The 26,074-nt window shown below is 44.8% G+C and overlaps 2 protein-coding genes across 6 annotated transcripts; one reads left to right on the top strand and one right to left on the bottom strand.

Annotated features, from left to right (window-relative positions):
* Positions 1-473: 473 nt before the first annotated feature.
* NSL1 (NSL1 component of MIS12 kinetochore complex) lies at positions 474-12,660 on the bottom strand (the record flags this gene model as incomplete). The annotated part of the gene is made up of 6 exons (XM_083828875.1): positions 474-1,991; positions 2,581-2,648; positions 5,650-5,704; positions 9,398-9,528; positions 12,134-12,215; positions 12,511-12,660. The coding sequence occupies 6 exons, from the start codon at positions 12,658-12,660 to the stop codon at positions 1,713-1,715; spliced, it is 765 nt and encodes a 254-aa protein (XP_083685001.1). The 3' UTR covers positions 474-1,712.
* An 8-nt stretch (positions 12,661-12,668) lies between these two features.
* LOC310896509 (putative deoxyribonuclease TATDN3) lies at positions 12,669-17,093 on the top strand. Of its 5 annotated transcripts, none has more exons than XM_083828872.1 (10): positions 12,678-12,774; positions 12,855-12,887; positions 12,979-13,052; positions 13,339-13,423; positions 14,087-14,149; positions 14,241-14,350; positions 14,755-14,810; positions 15,038-15,138; positions 16,337-16,414; positions 16,730-17,093. In XM_083828872.1, exons 1-10 carry the CDS (start codon positions 12,718-12,720, stop codon positions 16,871-16,873), a joined length of 801 nt encoding a protein of 266 aa, XP_083684998.1. In that variant the 5' UTR covers positions 12,678-12,717; the 3' UTR covers positions 16,874-17,093. The 5 variants fall into 5 exon arrangements, with proteins under 5 accessions (XP_083684999.1, XP_083684998.1, XP_083684997.1 ...); XM_083828871.1 differs by having other exon boundaries at positions 16,334-16,414; XM_083828870.1 differs by having other exon boundaries at positions 15,026-15,138.
* The last annotated feature ends 8,981 nt before the right edge of the window (positions 17,094-26,074 follow it).

Here is a 26,074-nt window from a genome sequence, read left to right as displayed (position 1 = left end):
AACATTATTCAAGTGAGGATAGCAGGGAATCTTTCTATTAAAAAAAGAAACAACACACATTGAAATACTATCACGGGAGACTTGCAAATTCTTGCAGTGCTCAGCTTAGTCTAGGAACACTCAGATTAAAGAGCATCTGTGGAGCTCAGTGAAGATGTATGCATTCGTGCAACGTGGGGATTTTCAACCCAGGCCGGAGCACACATACCCAAAGAAGCTACAATTCACTGTGTGAAAAACCGTCCCAGTCACACGTTCCGCAGCTTTGCAGTTCCAGTCCTCTCACATCCTGTCCTCTCTTATATTAGAAGCTTTGTAGCCCTGAGATTAATAGCAGTTGCAAGTTCAAAGGCAGTAAATGGAGCTACTTCAGTTACTCGAGCCAAAATTTAACACAGATGTCTTCTGAAGTACTAATACACTAACTGTTCAGTCACCATGTATTCCAGGATTAGAACAACATTATCCAAAACTTTGATCTTTCTTAATTGATTTCTTTTACTTTGTATAAAAACAAGTTTGTATATACAAAAGCAATGGGAAATATATTTACATATGATTAAATATACAAAGTTTTAGCACAGATGCTCACCTTTACAAAATAAACGGTGCTAAAAATCTGTTACACATTTTCTTGAAAATTTTCAGTCTCTTAGACCTCAAGTTGGATCTGTCTTCCCACACTACACTAACAAAGCTTCTTAAAAACCCTCTATTTACCGTGAGAGGAAATACATTACATGCTAGACACACGTATTTACTGTAAACACATGCACTCATAAGCCAGAAAAAGTTATCGATGGTTAAGGCATAATGCTCAATTTAATACTACCTAGGTACTAATGTGTTTAAAAAAAGTAAGCTAGCTCAACCTAATACCATTTACTGTTAGCCTATACTGATTTTTAAAGTTTAGTCAAATGCCACAATTGCATACGTGACCCAAGTCAAGATCCTGTAATGTGTAGAAGTATTGTCAAGGAAACCCCCAGACTGCTTATATGGATTACATGAACTGAAATATCAGATGGAGAGATGCAGATGGTCAAATCCTTGCTCTGAAGAGCACACTGCAAGCAAATACATACGATTATTAAAGTCCCATATTTAAACCAATGTGATGATACATAAGCCTTGCTGACCTAAATTCAGGAAAGGTGAAATAGGAGGGACTGATTCTAGATTTGCTGTGGATTTTCAGAAAACTAAAGCATCATACCAGAATTGGTGGTTTTAGTATGTTCCAGTTTGAAACTCTTCTTAAATTATTTATTAAATCGCCACCAAACTCAATATAAATGAAGGTTCATTAGGAGAACCAGATGTTCTCCAGCCTCTTCAGAGATGTGCCTGCTGTGTATGAGCACTTAGTGGTTTACGAAACGACTGCCCACAGACACAAAGCATTTGCACAGCTCTGAAAAGCACAAGGACTTCAAGCTAACTTCTGTAATAAAAGGTTAAAAAAATGAGAGTTAATCAGTAAATACATTTGTAGGATACCAGATGTCACTGGCACGCATAGGCTTTCATATACCACCATTGTAACAGTAAGAAGAAAAATACGTATATGGATCAAAATCTAAATAATTAAGGAAGCTCCCACATATAGCACTGAATTAGAGGGTAGAATAAGGTTTAAAAATAAAAGACTGAATACACCGAACCAGAGTGCAACTGAGTATCCAATCTGAAAATACAAAATGAGAAATTCATGCGCTGAGGGTAATTTTCCTCCGTCGAAGTGGGTAGTATTTTCTCTGTGGTGAATCTGCAGCTCTTTTCCTTTTGAACAAAGTGTAGGGATTTTTACTGGTGTCAGTGTCTGTTGGCGTGACCTCTCCCAGTGATACGAAGCTTTGGACGTTATCTTCCTCCTTTGCATTACAACCAGCAAAGACTTCTTGCCGCAGCTTGCAGAGTTCCAGGGTTGGTTGCCAAGTTAGCGCTTGGGAAAAACCTTCTGCTCTTTCTATTAGCGCGGGGAGAGACTGCAAGAACAAATCGAGTATCTCAAGTTACATGGGAAAAGTAATGGCTACAATGAGCGAGATGCTAATTAGATTCTGACAGGCACAAAAGCTGCAGTGTCCGCAGAGACGGTCCAGGTGAAGGCTGGGAACTCAGCGCTACCAGCCTAACAGCACCAGGGTCTGCACTCAGAGCTCATACGAACAAAACGCCAAGTTTCAGTGCTGCCTAATTCCAGCTCTGAGCTGAATCAATATCGCAGGAACACAGCTCATGTCTAAGCTGTTGCTAACGTAATAAATGTCCCGTGCAACATGAAGTTGTACAGGTCTTCAGGAGGTATTTTTCAGATGTTGCAGGTTCTAAAATCTCCGTTAAAGAAAAAATGCTTCCTATAGCCACAGGTTATTCTTCCTTACTCCCAGCTGAGGGTGAGTTCTTTACAGCTATAACAGCAGCAATCCAAACCTGAAGATGTGCTTGCTTCAAAAGTATACAAGCAGGCTTTTATGTACAAAGCTATAACCAACATGAGTTAGAACTCCTGTTTTATAACATTATCAGAACAAGAAAAGAAACAAATATCCCCTTGGAGCACACAGATCTCACCTTCATTGCCTCGCCAATCTGTTCAGACACCGTTTCTGTCACCTGCTTCAGATCTGTAATGTAAGCATCTGCAGAAAAAACATAAAGCTCAAATACACTTCTGAAACATAACTCCCCTTTCCTCCCCCCAAAACTTGCTATTGAGTTCTTAGAATCAGACAGAAAAGCAGCAGAGTCCCTGTACAAAAATTAAACATACAACACATCCCTTCTGTCAGAGTGCTGGGATGACCGCTGAAGTGCTTTATCTTAGTGTTACTACTCCTAATCATAGAAAATGCAGGAGTGCCTAGAAGTCTCACCTCTTGCAAGCCACACGGTTCTTCACTAGAAATTCTACAGCTTAATACAAAACATGAGACACAAAGGCAGTATTTGAGATAAAGGAAGAGGTTACATATATATATATATATATATATATAAATATAGAGATATATATAAATATAGAGATAGGTTTTTAAACCTTTCAGGTTCACAAAATCACAGAATTGTAGGGGTTGGAAGGGACCTCAAGAGATCATCAGGTCCAATCCCCCTGCCAAAGCAGGTTCAAATTACATTATGTAATTACAAAGTTCACATTACATTTGGAAAAAATGCACAAAAGAAGGAGGATAGACACAGCTGCGTAGATAATGACATGAAGGAAAACCATTTTAAAGGGGGGGGGGAGTGGGGGAGGAATCACAGATCTTAGAGCTTCAGCTTGGTAGCAACAACTGAGCTTTTACAAAAAAGGATACTTTTTCATCCCGGCTTAATTTACCAGGCGTTAACAACAGGAATATGGCCAGGCTGGATGGGGCTTTGGGCAACCCAGCTTAGTGGGAGGTGTCCCTGCCCATGGCAGGGGGTAGGAACTAGACAGTCTTTAAGGTCCCTTCCAGCCCAAACCATTCTGTGATTCTATGAATAAAAAAGAACCGAGTGTAAACAATGTGAACAGCACCAATTCTGCTGGGTTAACGAGAAATGAAATAAAAAGAAGCTTTCAGGAGTACTGAGGCAGACAGCAGGTGCAGAATACATGGGAAAATGGTATTTATTTGATTGGTGTAGCAATACGATAAGATCATCAACACATTATACATTTTTGCTGATTGATTTACAAGAAATAATAATTCTTCTACTTAAGAGCTGAACTCTTAAAGTTACTATAAAAGAGTTTTGCATGTCCTCTGCTGTTATTCCATCTGTGGCACTATGCCATCAACAAAAACTTAAAATCAGCAGATAAATAAGCGTGCTTCTGGGAACTAAGTAGTCTCACCTCCCACTACTATTATTTTCCTGTAGGGTTTCACCAGCGCCTGCAGTAAACACCATGTTAGATTGTGCACACACTCCTAAACCGTTTCAGAGCAAAACACGTCACTGTGCTTTGACTTCAAACTAATCAGTACTACTGAAGATAATTTAAGTCAGCCACTGAATTCTGGCGCAGAGTGATAGTGACCTCCTGCTGAAATCTAGTAAGCAGCAGCAGGCTGTTTTGTTGAGCTGTCTGTCCACGTGCCCGCTGCGCTAACCTCACGGGGCTTAGGAAACAATCCTTGCACAGACACGGATGCTAAAACGCACCATCATTCAGAATTTGGAAGGAAAAATAGTCGAAGAGCAGCCTCTGTAATAACAACACAGGACATTCTCTAGAAGAAAGGCATGTCCACAATGAAGAATCCTTACAGCATAATATTGGGATTAGAAGTCTCTATGAAGTTGTAAGGAAGGAGTTAAGTAAAATTAAAAAAGTAATTACGAGGCTAATTTCAGTTACACAAAAAGATTGACATGCAGATGAAGTTTGCCTGCAGGAGTTCAGCTTTACATGGACAGCATTATATTCCTCAGTGTTCAAGGCTTTCCAAAACATAGGGAAATGAAAAAAGGAAATGAAAGGTATTGAGTAATCTAAACATTTTTGGTTTCTGGCCACTGTGCTTGCTAAACTGGGATACATAAACTTCCCAAGACTACATAATACTAAAATTCAGCACAAACTCTCTGCTGTCTTGGCTAGGACTTTGCTGTTACCTAACCTAAAAAGGAAAACCATGGTGCAAGCTATTACTAGCTTATAAGAAGTAGTTAATTCCTATCAGAGAAGCATAGACCTGGACGCTAGAAACCAAAAGAAACGCAGACGTGAAGTGACGCTCTTTACTGCTCCTGTTAGCTGCTTTGCTGCACAGCCTGGCATTTCTGGAAGCAATGTCTCCTGTTTACAAAGAGGAAACGATGCCTAGAGTGAAGCCAGATCAGCAGGGTGAGAACTGGAAGCTTAAGGTTTGCTTCTCAAACTTCAGTTAACACCTTTGCTTGTTACACCAACCCTGCAGCACGTGCAGTAATCCATAGTGAGGGTTCTGTCACCATGCCCACTTCAAACAGCAGTGGCAAATTGTGTCATTTTTCAGCACTTAGGAACAGGCAAGGTAGAACTTTCCATCTCTCAAGGCCAGCCTCAAACAAAGCACATCCCACTCTTCTATTGCAAAATACACTGCCTTATTCAAACTCCTTGGAACAAGGAATAGCCTTGCAAAACCATGGAGCAAACTTATGACGTTTACAGTTTTACACAAGCAGGGTAAAATTCAATACATGCTTCATCAGTGAGTACTACACAACTGCTTTCAATTCCCTGCAGAAACTGACAGGTTAGGAAGAGAGACTGAAGCATTTCTAGTATTTATATAAAGGCAACACAAGGACGGTCAAAGTATAATGTCAGCGGTCCACCTAGTTCTGCATCTTGCCTCCGCCACTGGAGGAGGAAAGAGGTAAGAAAACCTCCTGAGGGCAAGTATTAATGTTTCTACCCAACGCCCCCCCAGAGACCAGCTTTTGCCTTTAAGCACACTGTGTAACAGCAGACAGCATTCAGAATAAACAGATACAGCAATACATTCAGTTATGACAAACTTCTAGCTGTTTTGGTTAGTAATTTAAACAAGCCAATAAATTTAAATATATTTACAGAAAGAAAACTTCTAAAACATTTGCTGCTGGCCAGCAAGGTAGGCAGTGTTCCCTCAGTACAGTTGCCCTCCCCTGAGAAACCATTACCTTGAGAAGGCTGTGACCTGATCTCTTCCGGCGTTACCACAGGCTGGTAGAGCTTCTGCAAAATCAAAAAAAGAAAAAGTCTGAAATATCATCTTGCTTTAATAGATATCTAACGCATACACTGCAGTTAGAACAACGGAGAATGGTTAATCGAAAGAGATGGTGGTGGAATGACTATATTATATCCCTGCAGTTACTTATGCAAGAACAAGAACACTCGTCTGCACAAACCAGGCTCTCTCACTTAACACCAGGGAACTGTGACATGAAGTTCCCTAATACTAATTAATATATTCGGTATTTAATTATGTTGAGGGCATAATTAGACTTAAGAACCTACTTGGGAAGAAGGCGACAAAGCAGAGACATAGGAATGCAAGTTTTTTATATCATCTGCAAGTTTTTTTCTCCACTTGAAGAGCTGTCCCTCATCCTTCTTCAACCACAAAAGGCAGCAGCAGGAAAGTTACTTATTCCTCTGGGCAGTTTTACCAGAACAACACTTTCACAGCTCACACATGTTACTAGCAAGCCTTCAGTATCAGCTCCAAACAGAAGAACACTGCTTGCAGTTATCCTCAAAGAAGACAGAATATACTGAATGAAAATGTGCAAGATCATCTCTTGCTTTGGGGAGATTGCCACACTAAATGAGTGGTTCTCTCCACGTAAACTTTAGTTAAGTACTTCATCTTTGTAGTTGTTTTTTATGCCTCAGAAAACATGCATCAGGAGAGATACCAGGGTTAAAAAGGAACAGGAAAACTCCACCACCAAAAGCAGAGAAAACACGAGTACCTTTGCAGAAATAGCTGGGAGGAAAAAAACACTTCATTTACAGAGACACGCTAGAAACTTTCTATGTTTTGCAGACAAAACGAAAATAATCATCTAGTTGTGCTGCAGTAAAATCTGAAATGATCACCAGCAGAAGAAATGTGGTCTGAGAGGCATCCTAAGTAACTCATCTACTTTAGGACTGAGGTAGAACACAGTTTTCCTTTTGCAAAAAGATCAAAAGGTCTCGTTAAAATCTTGGTGTTGCACAATAGCATACTTTATTTTAGTCGATTTTTTTGGTTTGATATACTTGACATGTTGACAAGAGATCACAAAGGCATGATGTGTTGGAAAATATTTCAGATTGAGGACAAATATATATGTGTGCACTTTTATTTACTGCAAATCCTCTATGCCTGGCTAACCTGAAGAGTTATTTATCTTTGTCAACTTTAGTCCTCTGAAATGCAACGCAGGCTCTTAAATGACTATTAAAAATAATAAATCCCTTTCTTCTTTAGCATAGAATCACAAACAGTTGGGGCTGGAAAGGACCTCTAGAGGCGGTTCAGTTCAAACCCGTGCTGAAAGCAGGGCTAACTCGAGCAGGTTGCTCAGGACCGCACCCAGTCAGGCTCTGATGGTCCCCAGGGATGACACACGGATGTGCCCGGTGCCTCCTGGGCACCGCTGCGACCGCCTGGCTCAGTCTCCTTTCCTCTCTGCCCTCCCGCAGCATTTGAGAGGCACCCCGAGCAGTGCTAAGATCCACCCAAGCCTACTTTCTCTCTTCCAGGCTGAACAATCCCACCACGCCAGCGACTCCTTGCTGGACTTGATGCAATTTCCCCACGCCTTCCTCAGACCGAGGAGCCCAGCACTGACCCGACGCTCCCGGCCTGTCCCACCAGGGCTGAGCAGAGGGCAGGAAGAAGACCGGCTGGCCTCGACGCGCTGGCAGCTCTTCCCAACGCAGTCCGGGAGCCTGGTGGCCTCCTCTGCCACAAGGGCGCGCTTCTGGCCCACGGTCAGCTCAGCAGCTAGACCCGTCCTGCAGAGCTGCTTTCCAGCTGGGTGCCCCCACATCCACCAGCTCCCTGCAGGCGTCCATGAGGTTGGTCAGGGATGGTTCCCTTTGTAAGTCCATGCGGGCCACTTCCACCTGTCCATCACCTTCCCAGGGACTGACAGTTCCTGGCTCGTAGGTCTGCAGTTCCCTGGATCCTCCTTTTTTCCCTTCCTGAAGATAGGGCTGATGTTTGCTTTCTTCCAGCGCTCAGGGACCTCCCCCATTTGCCGTGGTATTTCAGAGATAACCAAAAGTCCCCTTTTAACAACACCATTTGTGGACACATCCCTGCAGGACACGGAGAGTGGGACCGAGTGCATGACCCGGTCCTGAGTCGCTGCCTGAAGACCCACGGTGCGTGCCCTGGTGATGTAAATGCTCTCGGCTTGACGCTCCTCTGCCCTTCCCCTGGAGTCTTCCTTGCTTCACTGCCTCCCACAGCTCTCAGGGGCTGAAGGCAAATCTTACCAGGAAAGACCAAGGCGAAGAAGGGATTAAGTTTCTCGGCCGTTTCCATGTCCTCTGTCGTCAGCCCCATTCGGAAACAGCCTGTGTTGCCCCTGGTCCTCCTCTTTTGACACACCTGCAGAAGCCCTTGCTGCCATTGCTAAATTCATCTCCAGGTGGGCTTTGGCTTTCCCTGTCCCTGCGTGCTACAGAACCCCTGTGAACTACAGCTTTCTACATTTCAAGGCTGTCCTTGCTAACTATACCCTAGCAAGGCAGCAGTTCATTTATGTGCTTTCCTGTGCTCCCAATGTGAAGAACACAATTCTCAAGTCTTTACCGAGTCAGAAATCCTACGAAAAAGCAGCAACACTTTCGCCACAGAAAGTTCATGCTACAGCACACGCATAATTGGGGGGGAAGGAAAATATTTCTGGATTTCTGTAGCAAACACTTTAACCTTCTATCCTGTTTGAACTTTCTGAACAGAAGGCAGTAAATCATCTCATTTGTTTACAAACACACGCGCACACACAGAAATGGCTCAAACAGTGCGCTATAGTCCAGATATCCCCCCTCTGATTTGCTCCTAGATTCAAATAACTTTTGAAGCACATCATAAAGCCACTAACCTGCCACAAAAACAACATGGTTTAAGAACTTATCCTAGAGGTAGACACTTTAAAAATGTACTTCAAAGGGATGGAAATGTTACGGCTCTTTCGGATATCAAAGTGAAGGATGGAAAGAAAATTGACTCCTAATTAATCAGCAAGTAAGCAGGAGGCAGGTATAACGTAATTACAGAAAAGAAACTTAACCAAGAACACAAATGGGTTGTTTAATACCAGTAATTACTTGACACTCAGTGTCAAAAAAAAAACCAACAGAAATTGCTGAAGCTATTAATTATCCACATTACTTTTTTTCCTTCTTTACTGGAAGTACTCAATGTAGTTATCAGCTCAGCAGAAGTGCTCAGGGAAAACAGACATCTTTTGAAAAGTCAAATACTGTGTGTGATAATATCTAGCCACATGTATCATAAATTTAATACGTTAAACGACCTTCGGACAATTTCAGAAAGCCAGATTTGACAAGATTAATAGATATATACTGGCTTGTAAGCTGTAAATCACCATGTTGAACCAATCTGCCTAAGTAACTTGCTGAATTGTGCCACAGGCCCAATTCCCTCATAGTCACAGCAGTCTGTAGTAATCCTTGCTTTACGGAAGATAAATTACTGCTAATTAATGCAAAGAAACAAAGGTCAACATTTGAGCAACCTCGTCTAGTGGGAGGTGTCCCAGCCCATGGCAGGGGAGGTGGAATTAGATGATCTGTAAGGTTCCTTCCAACCCAAACCGTTCTAGGATTCCAAGATTTATTTCAAGTTACGTACAGCAGCTACCATAGGCAAAGGTCTTCTGAAAATCTGAGGTTACTCACCAACATTTCTTGCTCTGCTTTCATGGTTTGGATAGCATGTACCAGTATCTTCTTAGGCCACTGCTTACGCTTTGTTGATGTCTCTACTATAAGTTCATCAAACTGGTCTTCAAGAATTTTGATGTAGGAGCCTAAAAATGACAAGCACACAGTTATTGTAACAACGCTCCTACTCACAATGTTGCTTTTCTTTGAGACAAAGTTGTAAGGACAAAGACATCTTTAGAACTGAAATAAGAAATGAAACGTGATTATCAAATAAGATAAATGTCTGTTTTGGATCCCAGTATAACACAATACAGAAATCAGATCACAACTTCCTGCTGACCAGTTACTTTTGAAGTAAGGTAGCTGGGGTGAGGATGGGAGGACAGGGGAGGCCGGGAACAATCTGGGGAAAAATCCAAACCACATTTCTCTGTGCACTCTGAACCTATGACAGAAGTCTGACAAGGATCTTCTCAGGTAACTTGTTTTTCAACTGGAAAATAAAAAGCCAACAAATGCAAGATGCAAAAAGAAAAATGGCTTGATCTGTACAATTTACAAGCATTAAACAAAAATCAGCTGTCTAAACAGTAATTTGAAGCCTAACTGACTTTCTAGCATATAGAACACAGATATGCATCTTCATCTTAAAATCAATCTGTAAATTTTTGACAACAAACTGTCACCTTAATGAAACCTTGTTTCCAGAAATACTCTGCAGCCTGAGAACATCTGTAGTTACTAGTCATATGGAGTTTGCAAAAACAAAAATAGGTCTACTTTCAACATCTGATACCAAAGAGAGTGTATCTAGTGGGAGCCAACTTTCATAGCTTTCTTCTCCTATCGTAAGATTAGGCTAAATATGTAGAACATGTTTTCAGTTGTTGACCGAAGTATTTTGACTTCTGCTACTTCACTACAGGTACTCAGCTTCTCCAAGGTTGCAATTAAACTTAGCTATTTTTGAAGCTTAAGACACTGTTTTAAAACTGGTTTCAAAATTTAGACAAGTAAATGCCTGTTCAATCTTGATGTCACATGCCATCATTACAAACCATAAAAAATAAAAGTTATGGAAAAAAACAGAAAAAAACAGAATTAACTTTGTCTAACTGAAAGGTAACGCATATTTCTATATTCTTCCATTTGCACACTTATATTTCTCCACCAGTGGAGATTTGAAATCTTGACAATAGTTTTGTTGTATAATTTTTAAATTTAATTTTGCAAACTCCTTAGAATTTAAATTCACAGTTACCACTAAAACGTTGAGCATAGCTTGCAAGCCACGCAATGTTTTCGGTCTACTGGTAACAAATGGATTTTGAGCACCCTCTCTTGGTCAATCTGCGCAGAATCAGGTGATTGTAAAACTCAGAACGTCAAAAAACAAGTTTGAGAATTTGTGAGTTTTTCTGAGCCACTGGTCAACAGGAATACCAAAGGCACAAAATGCCAGATCACTCGGTGATTCAAACTGGCTCAGAGGTGAGCACACGCTTATATTTACGTCAAATTAAAAAGCACAACACAGTCCTTACACCCGCTTTATGCCAACTGCAGGAAGGTAAACAGTACCTCAGCTAGCATGAAGTTGGATTTGTGCAGAGGACTTTAAAAAGTAACCATCCAGACAAAGATTTCCTGTTAAGAAAACCCTGTAAAGAATTTTTAAGCAAATCTGAATTAGTGAAATGAGCCTGAATCAGTTCAGCATTTTGCATTATGAGACCAGTGCAGTCTTGACAACGCAGTAAGTAAAAGCTGGTCTTGGTAACTCGTGAAACCTGAGTTTAGGATTATTTTATAAACGCACACACTGAAAATAATGGATAAACATTTCACTCTGATGTATCCGGTCCCCATGCCATCTGGGCAGCCTCTGATGAACTCACTCCAGTTCTTCAATCTTTACTAAAAAAAGGCAAATCATGCCTGACAAATCTGTTGTCCTTCTACGGCGGGGTTACAGCACTAGTACATATGTGAAGAGCAACTGAAATCATCCGCTTGGACTTGTGCAAAGCATTCGACACTGTCCTGCACAACTGCCTCATGTCCCTAAACTGCAGATATGTGGATTTGAAAGATGGACCTCTTGGTAGATACGGATTTGGCCGGATGGTCGCACTCAAGGAGTTGTGGTCAACGGCCTGATGTCCAGGTGGAGACCGGTGACGAGTGGTGTTCCTCAGGGGCCTGTACCGGGACCAGTGCTATTTAACAGCTTTGCTGGCAACAAGGACAGTGGGATCAAGTTTGCCGACAACATCAAGCTGTGTGGTGCGGTTGACACGCCGGACGGAAGGGATGCCATCCAGAGGGACCTGGACAGGCTTGAAAGATGCACCCATGTGAACCTCATGAAGTTCAACGAGGCCAAGTGCAAGGTCCTGCACCTGGGCTGGGGCAATCCCAAGCACAAACACAGGCTGGGCGGAGAATGGATTGAGAGCTGAGCCCTGAGGAGAAAGACCTGGGGGTGTTGGTGGATAAGAATCTCAACATGAGCTGGCAATGCGTGCTGCCAGCCCAGAAAGCCAGCTGTATCCTGGGCTGCATCAAAAGCAGCGTGGACAGCAACTCCTTATACAGACAAAGCCAAGCCTGAGCTCCACCTCATCCGCGCCATGAATGTTGTTATCGCCACAGCCGTCTGCAGGAAAAACTGTCCAATTAAAAATACAACGCCTAGAACAAACAAATAAATAAATCCATGCAAAATTGACAAGAAAACGCACGTACCACACGGCTCGGAGCTGGCTGACGTATCCCCCCAGGGCTGCCCGTTAATGGTGACGTTCTCTTGCACTGCTGCCTCGAAGTTCTGCAAGAGATTCAAGGGCTGGAAAACTTCTGTGCAACCCCAGCAGCTGGTAAGACACTTCCTGACCGACCGCCCTGCCTCGGCCGGCAGGACTCATCGAGTCATTTAGGCTGGCAAAGACCCTTAAGATCACCCAACCGTCAACCTAGCCGGCTAACCCACGTCCCTTAGCGCCGTGTCTCTTAAACGCCCCCCGGGGTGGGGACACCACCCCCCGCGGGCGCTTCCCTGCCGCCCTCCCCGACCCCGCACGTCCCCGGCGGGCTGGGCCCCCCGCCCGCTGCCGCCGCCTCACCCACAGCACGTCGTCCGCGGCGATGCCGCCCGGCTGCCCCGCTGCCAGCGCCCGCAGGAAGGGCGCGCACAGCCCCAGCACCCGCTCCAGGCCCCGCCGCGAGCAGCAGCGCACCCTCGGGTCCCGCCGGGCGGCCGCCCCGGCCGCCATTTCCCGCCTCCGCCCAGCCCAAAATGCCGGCCCGGAAGCGGAACCCGGCAGGCAGAGATGGCGGCGGGGCCGGTGGATTGCCACTGCCACCTCGCCGCGCCTTGCTTCCACCCGGTGAGGGGAGGGAGGGACGGAAGGCGGGAGGGAGGGGTGAAGGGGTGAAGGGGTGCTGAGGCGCTGCTCGTCTCCCGCAGGACGTGGCGGCCGTGGTGCGGGCAGCAGAGGAGGTGAGGCGAGGCGAGGCGGCACCCCCGAACCCCCTCCCGGTCCCCTCCGCCGCCCTCCGCGCTCTTCAGCGCCGCTTTCTGGCTGCGGCAGGCGGCCGTGGCGGCGCTGGTGGTGGTGGCGGAGCAGGCGGCGGAGTTCCGGAGGGTGATGGAGCTGTCCGAGAGGTGCGGTATGCCGGGGACAGGGTTTGGGGGTGTCCCGCCCCCCCCCCCCCATCTTATTTTCCACAGGCTGACACCACCGGCCCAGCGAGAGCCCCCACGGGTGTCCCCGAGTCGTCGTGAGTGGCCGCTCTGACAGCGGGCAAGGACCACCTGCCCTCTGCCTTGGCCAGGCTGGCCTTCTGTCCCTCCGTAACTCACCGTCTCCGCGTAACTCACCGTCCACCCTGAGCTTGCTGGCTCATGTCCCTGCGATCTGCCACGCTGCTGCGGTGTGTTCTGTTCCCAGATTCCCAGGATTTGTGTTGCCGTGCCTAGGGGTTCACCCCCTTCAAGAAGTTTCTCCAGAAGAGCAGCGCAGTGTTACTCTGAAGGTAAAACACCGGCAGGTTGGATCAGCCCAGTTGTGGTGGCGCTAGGGCTGCTCTGACAGTGTGGCATAGTGTTCCAGTTTGCCTAATTTGACATTAGATCTTTTCAGTGATTTTTGTTTTTCTGTAACACGGAAGGTGCAGTACACCAAATCCCAGGTCTCTCAACACTGCCATTTGGCCGTGTGAGGCGTACAGCAGGACTGTTCGCTGAAGTCATCTGACCACGTTACAGATGCCGCAGTGAAACAGTTCAAAAAATCCCAGATGGGTGGTTTGTTTACAGGGAACAGGATGCATGCGCGTTTGCAGATGTCCCTTTGTTGTCGTGGGGAGCGGGAGGATACCAATTTGTGCCTGAAAATTTTTAACATGAAAAAGCTTGGAGGGCTGTCTGCAGCCATATGACATTACCAGACTTTTTATGGGCCTTGGTTTTGTTACTTCTTCTCCTCCTGTGCAAAGATCGACTTGAAGTAAGGGCTCATTGATTAAAGCAGGAAAATCCTGGAGGGCCCTAAAACTACTCGGCTCCTAGTAATAGCAAGTTTTGGAAACAGAATTTAAAAGCAATAAAGGGAAATCCATTTTAATCACATGACTGAATTCATACTGCCTCCATCTCATAAGGGCAATAAGGGTTGTTTCTTTAATTTGTTCTTGCAGGATCTGGATGATGCATTGCCACTTATAGAACTCTACAAAGATAAATTGGTGGCAATTGGAGAAGTAAGCAGAATTCTGTAATTTAAGTGTCTCTGGATTCAGCAGTAAAAAAAAAAAAAAGTTAAACTTTTTCACTTCTCTTCTTGCACCATAGGTGGGACTAGATTTCACTCCCAGATTTGCCAGCATGGATGAACAGAAGGAAGAACAAAGACAGGTTTTGATTAAGCAGATTGAGTTAGCAAGAAGACTGGATTTGCCTTTGTAAGTTTTGTTTATAGTAGTAGAAGAACTTGCGGTATCTCAATATCCTATGGAAATATTTCCCAGGATTTATCATTACTAAGAACCTGTAGAACTCGTGTGGCTTAAGCTGTTACTAGTGTCCTGTCAGTCTCCAGCTGAAGATGTAGTTACAGAATTTTCCCAATGTTTGCCCTTGAATACAGTGGTCTTCTGTATCCTGTCCTTACTATGTTGTTGATATATCTTCACTGTAGCTAAAATTATTTATATGTATATCTCTAGATTTTTTCCAGATTAAAGGTGTAATACAGATTATTTTCTTCCCAACCTGCTGTTGGTTCATGTTTGTTGAAAAAAACTACATAGATATATACATGTATTTTGCTGAATTTCCTAATGCCAGGCCTCTCCTTGGTGTGCAGAAATGTTCACTCACGCTCAGCTGGAAGGCCAACCATTAATCTCTTAAAGGAACAAGGTATGCTTTTAATGCTTTTTTTCTTCTTTTTTTTTTTTAACATAATTTCTTCTATCTTGCTATGCCTTCGTTATCAGTTTGTGTACAAGAAACTTGGGAGGACTAGTGCAGAGACTCTGTAGTCATTCTTGGTGGGACTGAGGTCCAGTTGGAAGGTGATATCACAGACCTACTGCAAACACTGCTAATGAGTTGGTTTGTTTCTTTTCTCTGAGGTGCTTCAAAAGTGTTGCTTCATGCATTTGATGGGAAGCCATCTGTAGCAATGGAAGGGGTGAAAGCCGGATACTACTTCTCCATTCCGCCTTCCATTATAAGGAGTGAACAGGTAACATTTAAAGGGGATTGCACCTTCTCAGTGCTTGGGGGATTGCAGGTTATATCTGGTAGCTTTTCATGGTGGTAAGCATGCCTGCATTTTTACCATGCAGCTCTAAAGGATGCTTGGAGATCTTTTCTTTTAAGTCTGTACAGTTGGAAGTGGGACTAGCAGTACTTGTGTATGATTACAGTCACTTGTTCCTTGATTAGAAATTCCTGCTTTCAGTTACTTATAAAATTGCTTTTTTACTTTGGCTAAATTTTTGTTTGAGGCTTTTGCCTTAGTTGGACATTTTTGGGGAAATTTTGGCTCAAACAGTACAGCTGTTCCTCAGAAACAAGGGTTAAGAAAATAAACGTTTTCCTTCATTTTAATATGTTCTGATGAACTTTTATTTGGAAACTTCTGACACTGTAGTGTTTTAGAGTAGGAACATGACGTGGAAAAAAAATAGGTTCTATCTTGGTGCTATGAGACTTCTGTTCAAAAGGAAATCTACTTAAAATTGACTAAGTTACAGGCCTTTAAAAAATAGTTATTAGTTAATGGCATGCCCTGCAAAGCATCAGATAAATTCAGGTTCAGCCCTGGACTTAGTGAAACTGCTCATTCAGCTTTTCCTCTGGACTGCTGCAAACTTTGCTAACTTCTCGGGTAGCCATCTGTTTCCATCCTGCACCATCATCAACTTCTGTGATAAGCTCTGGAAATGTAAGAAAGGAAGAGGCATGATTCGAGTGGAGGGGGTGTGAGGGATGGATGTGGATATAGATGGGGATGAGGGTAGGAATCTGCAGAAAGGACAGGAAACTGGGGCTGCGGGGTAAAAGAGGTGAGAAAAAGGATACACAAATATTATATATACAGAAAACTTGCGAATTAAAAATGCACTGGCAAGTCTAATTGTAGGGCATTCTGTGCAATATAATAATGTAATAAAGTAACAATGGATTCAGTGTTAAAATGATAATAGTGCTTCAGATATGTAGAGTCATAGAAAATAAGATAATCTTGGTTTGAGGGGACTTGAGCAGCTCCTGGTATTCTTGCTGCCATTCTAAAATTGTTGATAGCATACAGACAGTGGCATCAGAGTCTTTGGACATTGCTTTTAAATGCAGAGCTTATCCTTCCATCTTACATTTTTTTCCATGGGTCTAAGTTCATAAAGCATTTAATAGCTGTCTTTATTTTCTTCAAGAAGCAGAAGCTTGTGAAACTGTTACCTCTGGAAAATATATGCTTGGAAACTGACTCTCCAGCTCTGGGGCCTGAAAAACAGGTAAATGATGGGTGGCCTTCTACGTTTGCGTGTCCAAAACCATGTCTTATGGAGATTACTTACTAGCACAGGCGAGTGAAGTAGAGTAGACATAGACAAGGGATGGAATTCAGAGAATTAGCTAGAGAGGTAGCATTCCCAAGGCTGGGAAAGGAAAAGAAATTACAGGAATGGTCAAAGGGGAAAATAATGCAAGAGTAGATGTATGCAGTACTGCAGTGTGACTAAAAGTGTGTCAGGAAGTATTGAACCTGAAGCACTTGTCGCCTGGAGAGGTCTGTAATTTGATTTTTTTTGTCTTTTTTTGTTTTTCAGGTGAGAAATGAACCAAAAAACATTTACATTGCTGCAGAATACATTGCCAAAATTAAAGGAATTCCAGTTGAAGAAGTTATAGAAGTGACAACACAGAATGCACTGAAAGTATTCCCCAAACTGCGGAACTTTGTTCGTGTATAAACTTAGAAACTGAAATAAACAATGTTGCAGCAACTATTAGTTATGGCATGATAAATGAAACCAACATACATCTTGTCCTTAATGGAGTTTGTTGGACAGTTCAAGGAGTGAGCACAGTGTTACATAGATACAAGTTACAACAAGCTCAAGTTTCTGAAAGACCTTCTTTTGTACACACCGTTGTTACCTCTTAAACGCGATAAAAATATCTTGGATCTTTCATGTTTCAGAGTGAATGCTTTGTTAAGAAGAGCACCACAGAATTTGTGTGTTTAATTTCCGAGTCCTTGATCCTAGCCTAGGAGATGGCTAATGTGCTTAATGTCCCTCTCATTCCTTAATTCCAACGACTGGAAGTGACTCGGTTGTGGGCCCACACATGTGATATAAGCTCTGCTAGGACCTGCAGACTGCACATCCCAGTCTGAGCTGTTAGAAAGCCCCAGCTGGCTGGAAGTTCTGTGTGTGTCGCGTGGACCGGGCTCTGTGAGTGAAGCAGAAACAGCAACTGCAATTCCTTTCTAAATACAGTCGAAAGAAAATAATTACTGCCTTTCTACTCTCTCCTTTTCACTTGCATACAGTAACTTAATAGCTGCTCAGATCTTAGCTATTTTGAGAAGGGCTTGCTTTTGTTTATTTATGTATTTATTTGAATCGTGCTGAGTTTGGACCTATTTCAGGGAATTCTTTCTGCTCAGTGTTGGGAGATGAGGGAGTGAAAGGGAGACAAACCCAAATTCTCCAGATTTGTCTCATTTTCTGAGATCTTGGAGGGACTTGTCTACTGTGGATTCTGCTACACTTGTCAGTGTCCTAAAAATTGAATATTGTGTTTGCCTCAGGGCGCCTGAGTAGGTGTGGGCTTGCTGAAATACTGAGCAAAATTTTGTTGACTATATAGCAGCAATGAAGTAGGGGAGTTACAAATGACGTTCTGAGAGTCAGATAGAGAAGTGGAGGCTTTTCTCTATGTATGGAGTTGGGAAAGAGGGGAGGGTTGCAAGCTCAGTGAAGAAAACGGAATGATTAGCTTAGTCCACGACCACCTCTGGTACAAAATCATGCATCTTACAAGCCCATCCACACCTCTTGTATATTTGAGGTGGGTGTGATTTTTCAGGTTAGACGCCTGCTGTCTTCTTGCTTAAAGCATCTGACTGGTTGCTCCTTTGGAAAATGATTTGTAATGCCCTAATTTTAATTCATATGGTGTCTACCTTTCTGTTGATTGGACAGGGAGAAAAGATAACGTTGGCTTGACTGGCAAATTAGGTTGCTGACAGCAATTAGTTTAAGGCTAAATATTCCTGTCTTACAGGTCAGTAAGAAGGTTTGGTTTGGTTTGGTTTGGTTTTCTGTTTTGAGATGGAGAAGGTATCACCTCTTGGGTAAGATTAAAAATGGGAGCAGAAGCTTGTAATGTAAGCAGTACTCACTTTGTGTTGTCCTGCTTTTTACCCGTGGCTCCCAAGTGAACGCATTTAAGGAGTTGAACTCCCTCTTCAGACACATGGTAGCCCTAATGTGCAGATGTATTCTGAACCCCATTGCAGCCACCAGGATTGTCTGGATGAGCCGTGTCTCCTCCTTGTAGCATGGAGCACTGGAGTTGCAAGGGCCATACTGGTGGACAGACCCAGTTCAAGTTCAGCTGGATGCCAAGTTTAGCTTTCAGGAAACCTGAGGGGAAACGAGGGGGAGAACACAGAGGTAGTGAAGCTAAGGCTTTCCTTTTCAGTCATGCCATTAGCTCCCTGGGCTAGTAACAGCCCCCGTGATCTCTGTCTTGCAGCACCACAGGAGCAAGGCAGTGTCTGGGTGTCCTCAGTTTTGTCTCTGGGAAAAGTAGGGCACAGAAATGTTAAATAAGTTGTCCAGTGACACAGAAGGCCCACAGCGAAAGTGGTCAGACCTGAGTTCTACCTCTAGGCTTCACCTTCCCCTTGGATGCTCCCAGCAGCAGGTCTGACTGCATGACTGTCGGGGTCTGTTTGTCTTGCAGTTTGTACATGATGTGATAGAGAAAGGTTTGTGATTTCTTTGACAAAATTAGTGCCTTCAGGGTGCCTAACTTGCTACTCAATGCCCAGTTATTGATGCAGCTCTGGTGGGTACAGCTGCCAGAAGAAAAATCCCACACGTCACTAGGTGCTTTCCAGGCTTAAAATACAGCGCACAGATGTGCTGCAAGCGTGAGGGAGGGACTCCCACGTGTGCAAAGCCTTGACGTGAACGCACAACTCAACACGAGGCGTACCTAATGGGGGTGTGCGCAGGGCAGTGCTAATGTCAAGGTACTTTCCACGGGCTGAGCTTGCTGATCTAGACACCTTTCAGATGACTTTGTCTGTCCACAGAGAAAAGTCAAGGGATCAGCATATGCTGCCAATTGCTACAAGACCCCTCAGAGGTAGTCTGCACCTTCTCCTTGTTCAATGAGCACCTTGGGTCAGTAGCAGAGGCTGGAAGGATGTTGGAATTGCAATTCCTTTTCTGTCTGGTGCCCCTGCACTTTCACCACCCATGCCAAGGTGTTTGTAGGACTCATGTGGAACAAGACTGAGGTCGTTTTGCTTGAAGTCTAAGTGACTAGCGAGGATGGGGTAGGTTAGAGCCCCATAGGACAGAGCTAAAGGTTCAGCATCAGTCGCTTGAAATCCGAGATCCTGGAAGTCAGCTCTGACTTCAGGGCCCACAGCTGAGGCTCTGTCTAAGGGCTCTCTGTGCTTACTCAAATCATTTTTGGAGGGCTGCAGGTGCAGCATTCCCACAGGGCCCTTCTGAAACTTGCTTTTTGTCATGGACTAACAGGGCCTGCATCTGCCGAATGCTGGGGCAATATGTGAAGATGAATAATTTTTCAAGATTTCAACATGAGAACAAGTGAGGGGATGGTGGTGAGGCCAAGTGGGTGATACGCTGTTTAATCCTGCTGCTTATTGTGATAAGAGTTTAAACAAATTGACCAAAGGCTTTTGCTGGAGGAGCTTCCAACTGGCTCCTATGCAATGCATAGATAGGCTCTTTAGAAGCAGAAACAAATAAATAATGGGCTGGAAATGCAACTTTCATCACTAATGGGCCTCTGCTTTTGTTTGTTTTTTCATTAATGCAGGCTGGGGTTCGACCCTTTGTTTCCGTTACAGAGCAGGAAAATGAATTGAGAAAGTTATTGGCTTAGCAGGAAGGTTTGTTGTTCTTCTCTTTGCTTTCTATATGGAGTACAAAGATACAACTGAGATCAAAGAAAGGATACAAATTGCTGTAGCACCTAGTTGTCTCAGCGTTTTCCTCTCCAGCAGGTGGTTATCCATCCCTTCATGTCCTGTGATGGGGCCAGTTTTATTTCCAGTGTGAATGAGCTTGGGCATGGGGACGATCACCCTCCCTGCCCTGGGTGCTTGGCACCACTGTGTAGTGGGCACAAAGTACTCCTGTCAGGGTATGGCCATCTTTTGTGCCCACCTTGAGATGCCGTGAATCATGGGGCTCATGGCTCTGATGAATCTGTGGCCAGGGTAGGAATCAACATCCATCTCCCCTGATGCTCGGTGCTGTGCTCTCCCTGTACCCAGGGCTTGCATGAGATGCTGCCAGACGGGTGCTTCCTGAAAACACAGGAGAGTGGCGGCCAGGCTTGATGAAAATGGTGATTCAGCTCAGCTGAAAGAGAACAACGAGGCCCTGGGACACGCAGCCCTGTCTCTCTCAGAGCCACAGCTCATGGCACCATGACGGGTGTCCTCTCACTGCTCTGTGGTCCCCACGGCTGCTGGCATTTGAGTGTCTAGGTCATATCTGCTGCTGGGGAATGGCTGCTGGCATGTCCCTGCCTCCCCCTGCCTCACAAAGGCATCCCAAGTCTGTCACGGTGAGTTTGGGGCCTCATCCAACTGAGAGCAGAGTAAATGGGCAGCACAGCACTGCTGTTCAGGTGAGGTACCTAGCTCCTTCCCATGTGTGTTCTGCATTTCTGTTACAGGCTATGGACGCTGGTTTCAACTCCTTTAATAGGAATGTTCAGGTCTTGGGTCCGCTATTTTGGCTGTGTCAGGGCTGTGTGCTCTGTCACTGAACAGTGAAAGCAGACGCTTGGCTCCTTGTCAATGTCCAGCCTCAGCACAGATAAGTGCTGTCCCCGGGTTAATAGAAGATATCTTGCAAGCAGCACAACCAATAAAGACTTCAGTTTTTTTTTTTTTTCTGAGGGATTTAGGGCCTCCTCCCCATGGCAACCCCAGCCTCTTATGCATGTCCTGTGGTGCTTCCATCGCAGCCCTGCAGTCCATGTTCCTGTGGCGTCCCTGTCATCCCCCAGCTCTCTTCCATGTCACCTCCCCATGCTAGTTGGGCTGCCATTTGGGCAGGAGGCAGCACTTGCTGAGAGTAGTCCAGAGCTGGGCAGGCGCCTGGGTAGCTGCTGGCGTGACCCTGCAGCAGCTGGGGCTGAGCCTCCTCTTGTGATCCCAAAAGTGAAATGGAGAGGGTCTGTGCCATCTGCGTGGCCACCAGCTCTCACAAACCTTGTAAGGAGTTTTCTCTCCAAGAGCTCTGCCCCTCTGCCGAATTTTGTTGAATGTTGACAAAACTGGTGAGGCGTGGATACGGACCAGGAGACAGCAGGATGATGCTGACTGATTTCCATGGGAATGTGTGTGTATGTGTGGCAGATGCTGTGTTTCTTGGGTGGGACTGGGCCTGCTGGCTGGGGCCGCCTTGGTCTGCTCAGCACATGGCCGCTGGCGTCCCCACGAAATGGAAAGGCCCGGGATTATCTCGCAGGAAGGTCTGTCCTTGTGAAGTGCACTGCCTGGAGAGGGCAGCTTTGAAGTCCTGACCGCCGCCAGCTTGTTGCTATAAATACACGGAGCGAGCACTTTTGTGCTTGGAGCATTTCTGGCCACACAACAAAGGGGGAGGAAGCGAACAAATGGAGCGCTGTGGGAAGAAGTTAAATGGAGCACCATGTGGGGAGCTCCAATCAAAGCATCAATGGGTGACTTCCCTTCTATTTCGGGGTCATTATTGCTGCCTGGGAAACTCAGGGTGGGAGCTCAGCTCTGTTCCACACGCGAGCTTGGTGCTGAGCGGAGGCCATGGCGAGTGCACGTGCAGTGGGCTAACGTGGTGTAATGTACACGTGCAGATGTCAGCACCCCAAAATCATCCCCTCTGCACTCCCAGAGAGTGCAGCGGGTGCACTGCCAGTCTGTGTGTGTGTGCGTGAGCGTTTACCCAAAGAGGCTCCTAAATACCAGGAATTCACAGGAAAAAATGACTTTTTTTTTTTTTTTTTTTCAAGAGCAGAATTTTGGTGTGGGAAAAGAGGATCTGTCTGGGGAAATCTGGATGTACAATAACCCCTGTCACTACCAACACCTTGTTAGCCAAGCTGAAGGTTGTTTCTTGAGCTACACGTGGAGGCTGTCGAGGTACTAGGACACTCGGAGCTTCCTCTCAGAGTCCTGAGGATGCCCTCTTGGAAGGTGAGGCCTAGGTCAGCCAAATTAGTGGGACATGTAGAAGAATGGGGTCTTACTTCCTCTGCTCATTAACAGAGTTACCTGGGTTAACATCCCTCCAACAGTCTTCAAATCTATTTTTTTCATTTTCTTCTGAGTGATGAGTAATTAGATCATTCAGAAACTGCTAAGAATGCAGTAGACCAATCCCCCCTGCCCCGGACTGTTTTCATGACTAGCATTTCAAGATGCACAACAATATGGATGTGTGTGGTTTTGTTTGCCGTAATCCATCTCGCCATTCAACAGTCTTTACAAAGCATGAGAGCTGTAGCTGGTTTATTGCAGGATGTGGAATCTGTCCTCCCGCTCTTCCAGAAACACAGAGATAATCTGGTGGCTACTGGAGAGGTAATGTGCTTTGATTTCCGTGTAATCAGAGTTTGATTTGACTGTATGCAAACTGTGTTAAAGTGCATGTAACTCATTGTAATCTCTGGCTGCTTACATTCCTATGTACATTCATCTGATAGATATGAAAAGAGTTGGAATTAAATTTCAAAACTTTATTTTCCTGGCTAAAATCTGTGCAAGAGTAAAATGAAAACTGCACAATCCTGCAAGGCAGGGGGAGGGAGTGCTATTAGGAGATGTCTGAAATGCTGGCTTTCAGCAATGAAACCTCTGTAGGGAAGCTAGAGAAGATGCTTCAGATCCTTACTAGGAATGTTTTCGTATCTGACACCATATTTTCTTTGTTTTTTATTATTCGTATGTTGCTGTGTTTCCAGACAAGTTGCCTTTTGGAGGGTGCTGTTTTCTGCTCTGTTTCTCCATTGCTAAAAGCTTCTGCTGCTCTCTTAAGAAAAATTAAGCTAACGTAGACATTAAATCCGCAAAGTTTGCAGATCATCACATTTTGCAGAGTCTTAACCGGTTCCGTGTGTGGGTTGGGCTGGACTTCACTCCGTGCCTCGCGTCTATGCCTCCGCAACGTGAGGAACGGCGGAGCCCTCACCCTGCAGCTGGCTGCAGCAGAACAAGCGGGTGTCAGTCAGAAGCCTCTCACCCACGTCTCCTTCAGCCACCAGGCTTTAACTCGGCTGGCCACCTGTTTCCTTCCACCACAGCCCCACAGGCACCCTTTAAGGAATGCCAGGGATTGTTCTGAAGTTTGAGTTTATCCAAATGTTCGATGGCTTGAGATCGGAAAACAATACTTGCAAGCTCTTACATCTGGGAGGGTGGTGTCTTCGCCAGATGAGAGCTTGAAAAGTATTCCTTTCCAGCTGTGTGGTGCTGAGAGTGTGGGTGACTTCCCAGCCTTCCCCCCCAAGGAGACCTCATTTTACAGTTCTTCTTCACCTTTTTCTGCTAGTACCTGCACAGTCCTTTCAGTGATAACTGGGTTATGCTTCCCTGATAAGACTGCTCGGGATTTAGACACGTGATAGTTGTAAGGCTTCATTTTTTATCCCAAGCTACATGACACATCAGAAAGTTCCCATTGAAACAAAGGGAGAGAAAAGATAGAGGGCTGCTTTCACCCCAGGGAACTTTGCTAGTGATTTGCCTGTGCACAGCTGCACCACAGATGTGTGCCTCCCATCTAGATATTCTTAAAAAATCCATCTTGACTCAAGTTTAGGTTTTAGCCCTTGATGTAGACATGACTTACAATGGAGGAGGGAGGATGGGAGAAAGGAACTGATCTTCTTTCTATGCAGACCTCTTGGTGCATTAACATCCATAGCTTAACTACGTTATTTTCCTGTAGACCTGAGAAACCACCAGAGTCAGATTGCTGTAAGAAAGATCTGAGCCTGTTTTAAAGCCCTTGTTCCATTATAGATAGCATTTCTTCTCTGCCCAATGCCCATTATTTAGAAAAAACATTGTTAACAAAAAATTAATTTTAGTTTCATGACATAAATATGGACCTCGGGAGCACCAAATTTCCCTTTTTTCATTCACAAACTGTATTACTGTCAATAAGCATGTGTGCAGTCTATACACATGGGGAAGGGTCACAGCTGTACGTATGTAGGTACCCACAGCACTGACAGAATAAAACCAAATTAAATCTAGTCCAACACTTGCAAAAGATTCTCTTAAACTTCAGATGGATGCAAATAGGAGCACGAAGGAAATAATGTGGCCAGCAGTGATCAGTAGAAAACAGATATTTGCAGGAAATCAGAGATGAGATTTTCTGGAGCACTGCTGCTTCACTGTGCGCTGGCCATGTAATTTGGCCATAAAGCCAGCCTGAGTGATGAGGAGAGGGTGTTTCAGGACACAGTTGTCCTCAGATAGCTGACTGCCAGCAATTACATGTATACCCTTCGTACCTGGCATAATACAAAGGTGAGACTGGAAAAAAAAAGCAATCCAGCTATAACTGCCTAATCAGAACAACACCAGGAGTGAACTGATGTAAACGGGGACTTGAAACTACCTTTACACGTGTAAGGTAAAGGTAGCTTACCTCTGACGTGTCTTATGCTGCTGACAGCACTAAAAATGGGGACCTGGAGCTGTAGAAAGGGAGACCTTCCTATGTTTGGTTTAGGAAATTGTGTGCCTGCCCTGTAGAGTTAGCCTGTGCTTGAAAACCAGGTGATGTCCTTTGACTTGTGCTTCCATTAATACCAGGACGCAGACCAAACAGTGCCCTCAGTGGTAACAGGTCCATGCCAACACCTCCGTTTGTGTTCAGTGGATGTGCACCACCACCAAAACTGACGGGACTAGAACGAAAACTAGAATGAAAAAAAAAAGGTCCATCTTGCTTTCCCACAGCTACAATGTCTGCATGCAGCAAGAGAGTGCGAAGCCTTATCCTCACTCATATGTGGCTGTCTTCCTGAGTGACCTGTCCTTGGGTGGAAAGCACAGGGGGGCTACTTAGTGTTGATCTGGTACCAAACGTAATCACAGTGTGTGAAGCTCCCCTCCATGTGGAAAGTTAGAGAAACAGAGACCAGGGAAAGCACTGTCACTTTTGGGGGAATGGCAGGAGGTGGTGAAGCAAAATAGCTACTGCCTCAGCATTATCCACTATGTTTTCTTTTTGAATTGGTTTAAAAAGCTTGATTTCATGATATATTTTTTTAAAAACTTCTTGTGGACTACTGTAAGCAGATCTGTATATTCCAAATTTGACTTTCTTAATGGGGAAAAAGTATACATCCTTTCCACTCATTTAAAAACAATTAGATTTATGCATATTTTAAAATATAAGCACTGCAGAAGACAGCAGGTCAGAGGAAAGGGGCTGTGGACCTGGAAGAGAGAAAGCTGAACAATTACGGCAAAGATTTTTCCTGTATTTGCGAGTCCCAGCATGGGCCAGGCAGGTGCTAATTGAAAAATGTGTCCATCCCCAGTCCCCTGGTGACTGACGAGAGGTTAATTCTGTGGTACTTGTTGGTGCAGCAGCGGATAGAGGCAATCTCTGGAGCACTTTCGGCAGACTTGGCAGCCGTTGCGCCATATGGAGGACAGGGTTAACAAATTCAAGTTTTGCATTTTTTGACGGTTGTACTACTGACTGGGATCTTGGCATCATGTCCTGCTACAAGGAAACCTGATAGGCAGCGTTTGGGTTGCTCAACCCTGCCGCCTGGTCGCAGTGTCTCGAGCTTGCCCACATGTGCCGCGGGTGTTCAGTACGTACCGCTCCGCAGCTGTGCCGGGAGGGTGTCTGTCACCCTGCAGCGGGTACCAGCTGGCT

This window comes from Anser anser (genome assembly GCF_964211835.1).
Source record: "Anser anser genome assembly, chromosome: 3".
Taxonomy (NCBI): Eukaryota; Metazoa; Chordata; class Aves; order Anseriformes; family Anatidae; genus Anser; species Anser anser.
The sequence above is the reverse complement of the archived record's forward strand: the minus strand, read 5'-3'. Positions and strand labels throughout refer to the sequence as shown.

Coding starts and splice junctions, on each gene's coding strand:
- LOC310896509 (XM_083828869.1), top strand. CDS start 12,718: ATGGCGGCGGGGCCGGTGGATTGCCACTGCCACCTCGCCGCGCCTTGC. Junction 12,775..12,854: donor CCGCGCCTTGCTTCCACCCG/GTGAGGGGAGGG, acceptor CGTCTCCCGCAG/GACGTGGCGGCCGTGGTGCG. Junction 14,811..15,025: donor TAATCTCTTAAAGGAACAAG/GTATGCTTTTAA, acceptor CTTTTCTCTGAG/GTGCTTCAAAAGTGTTGCTT.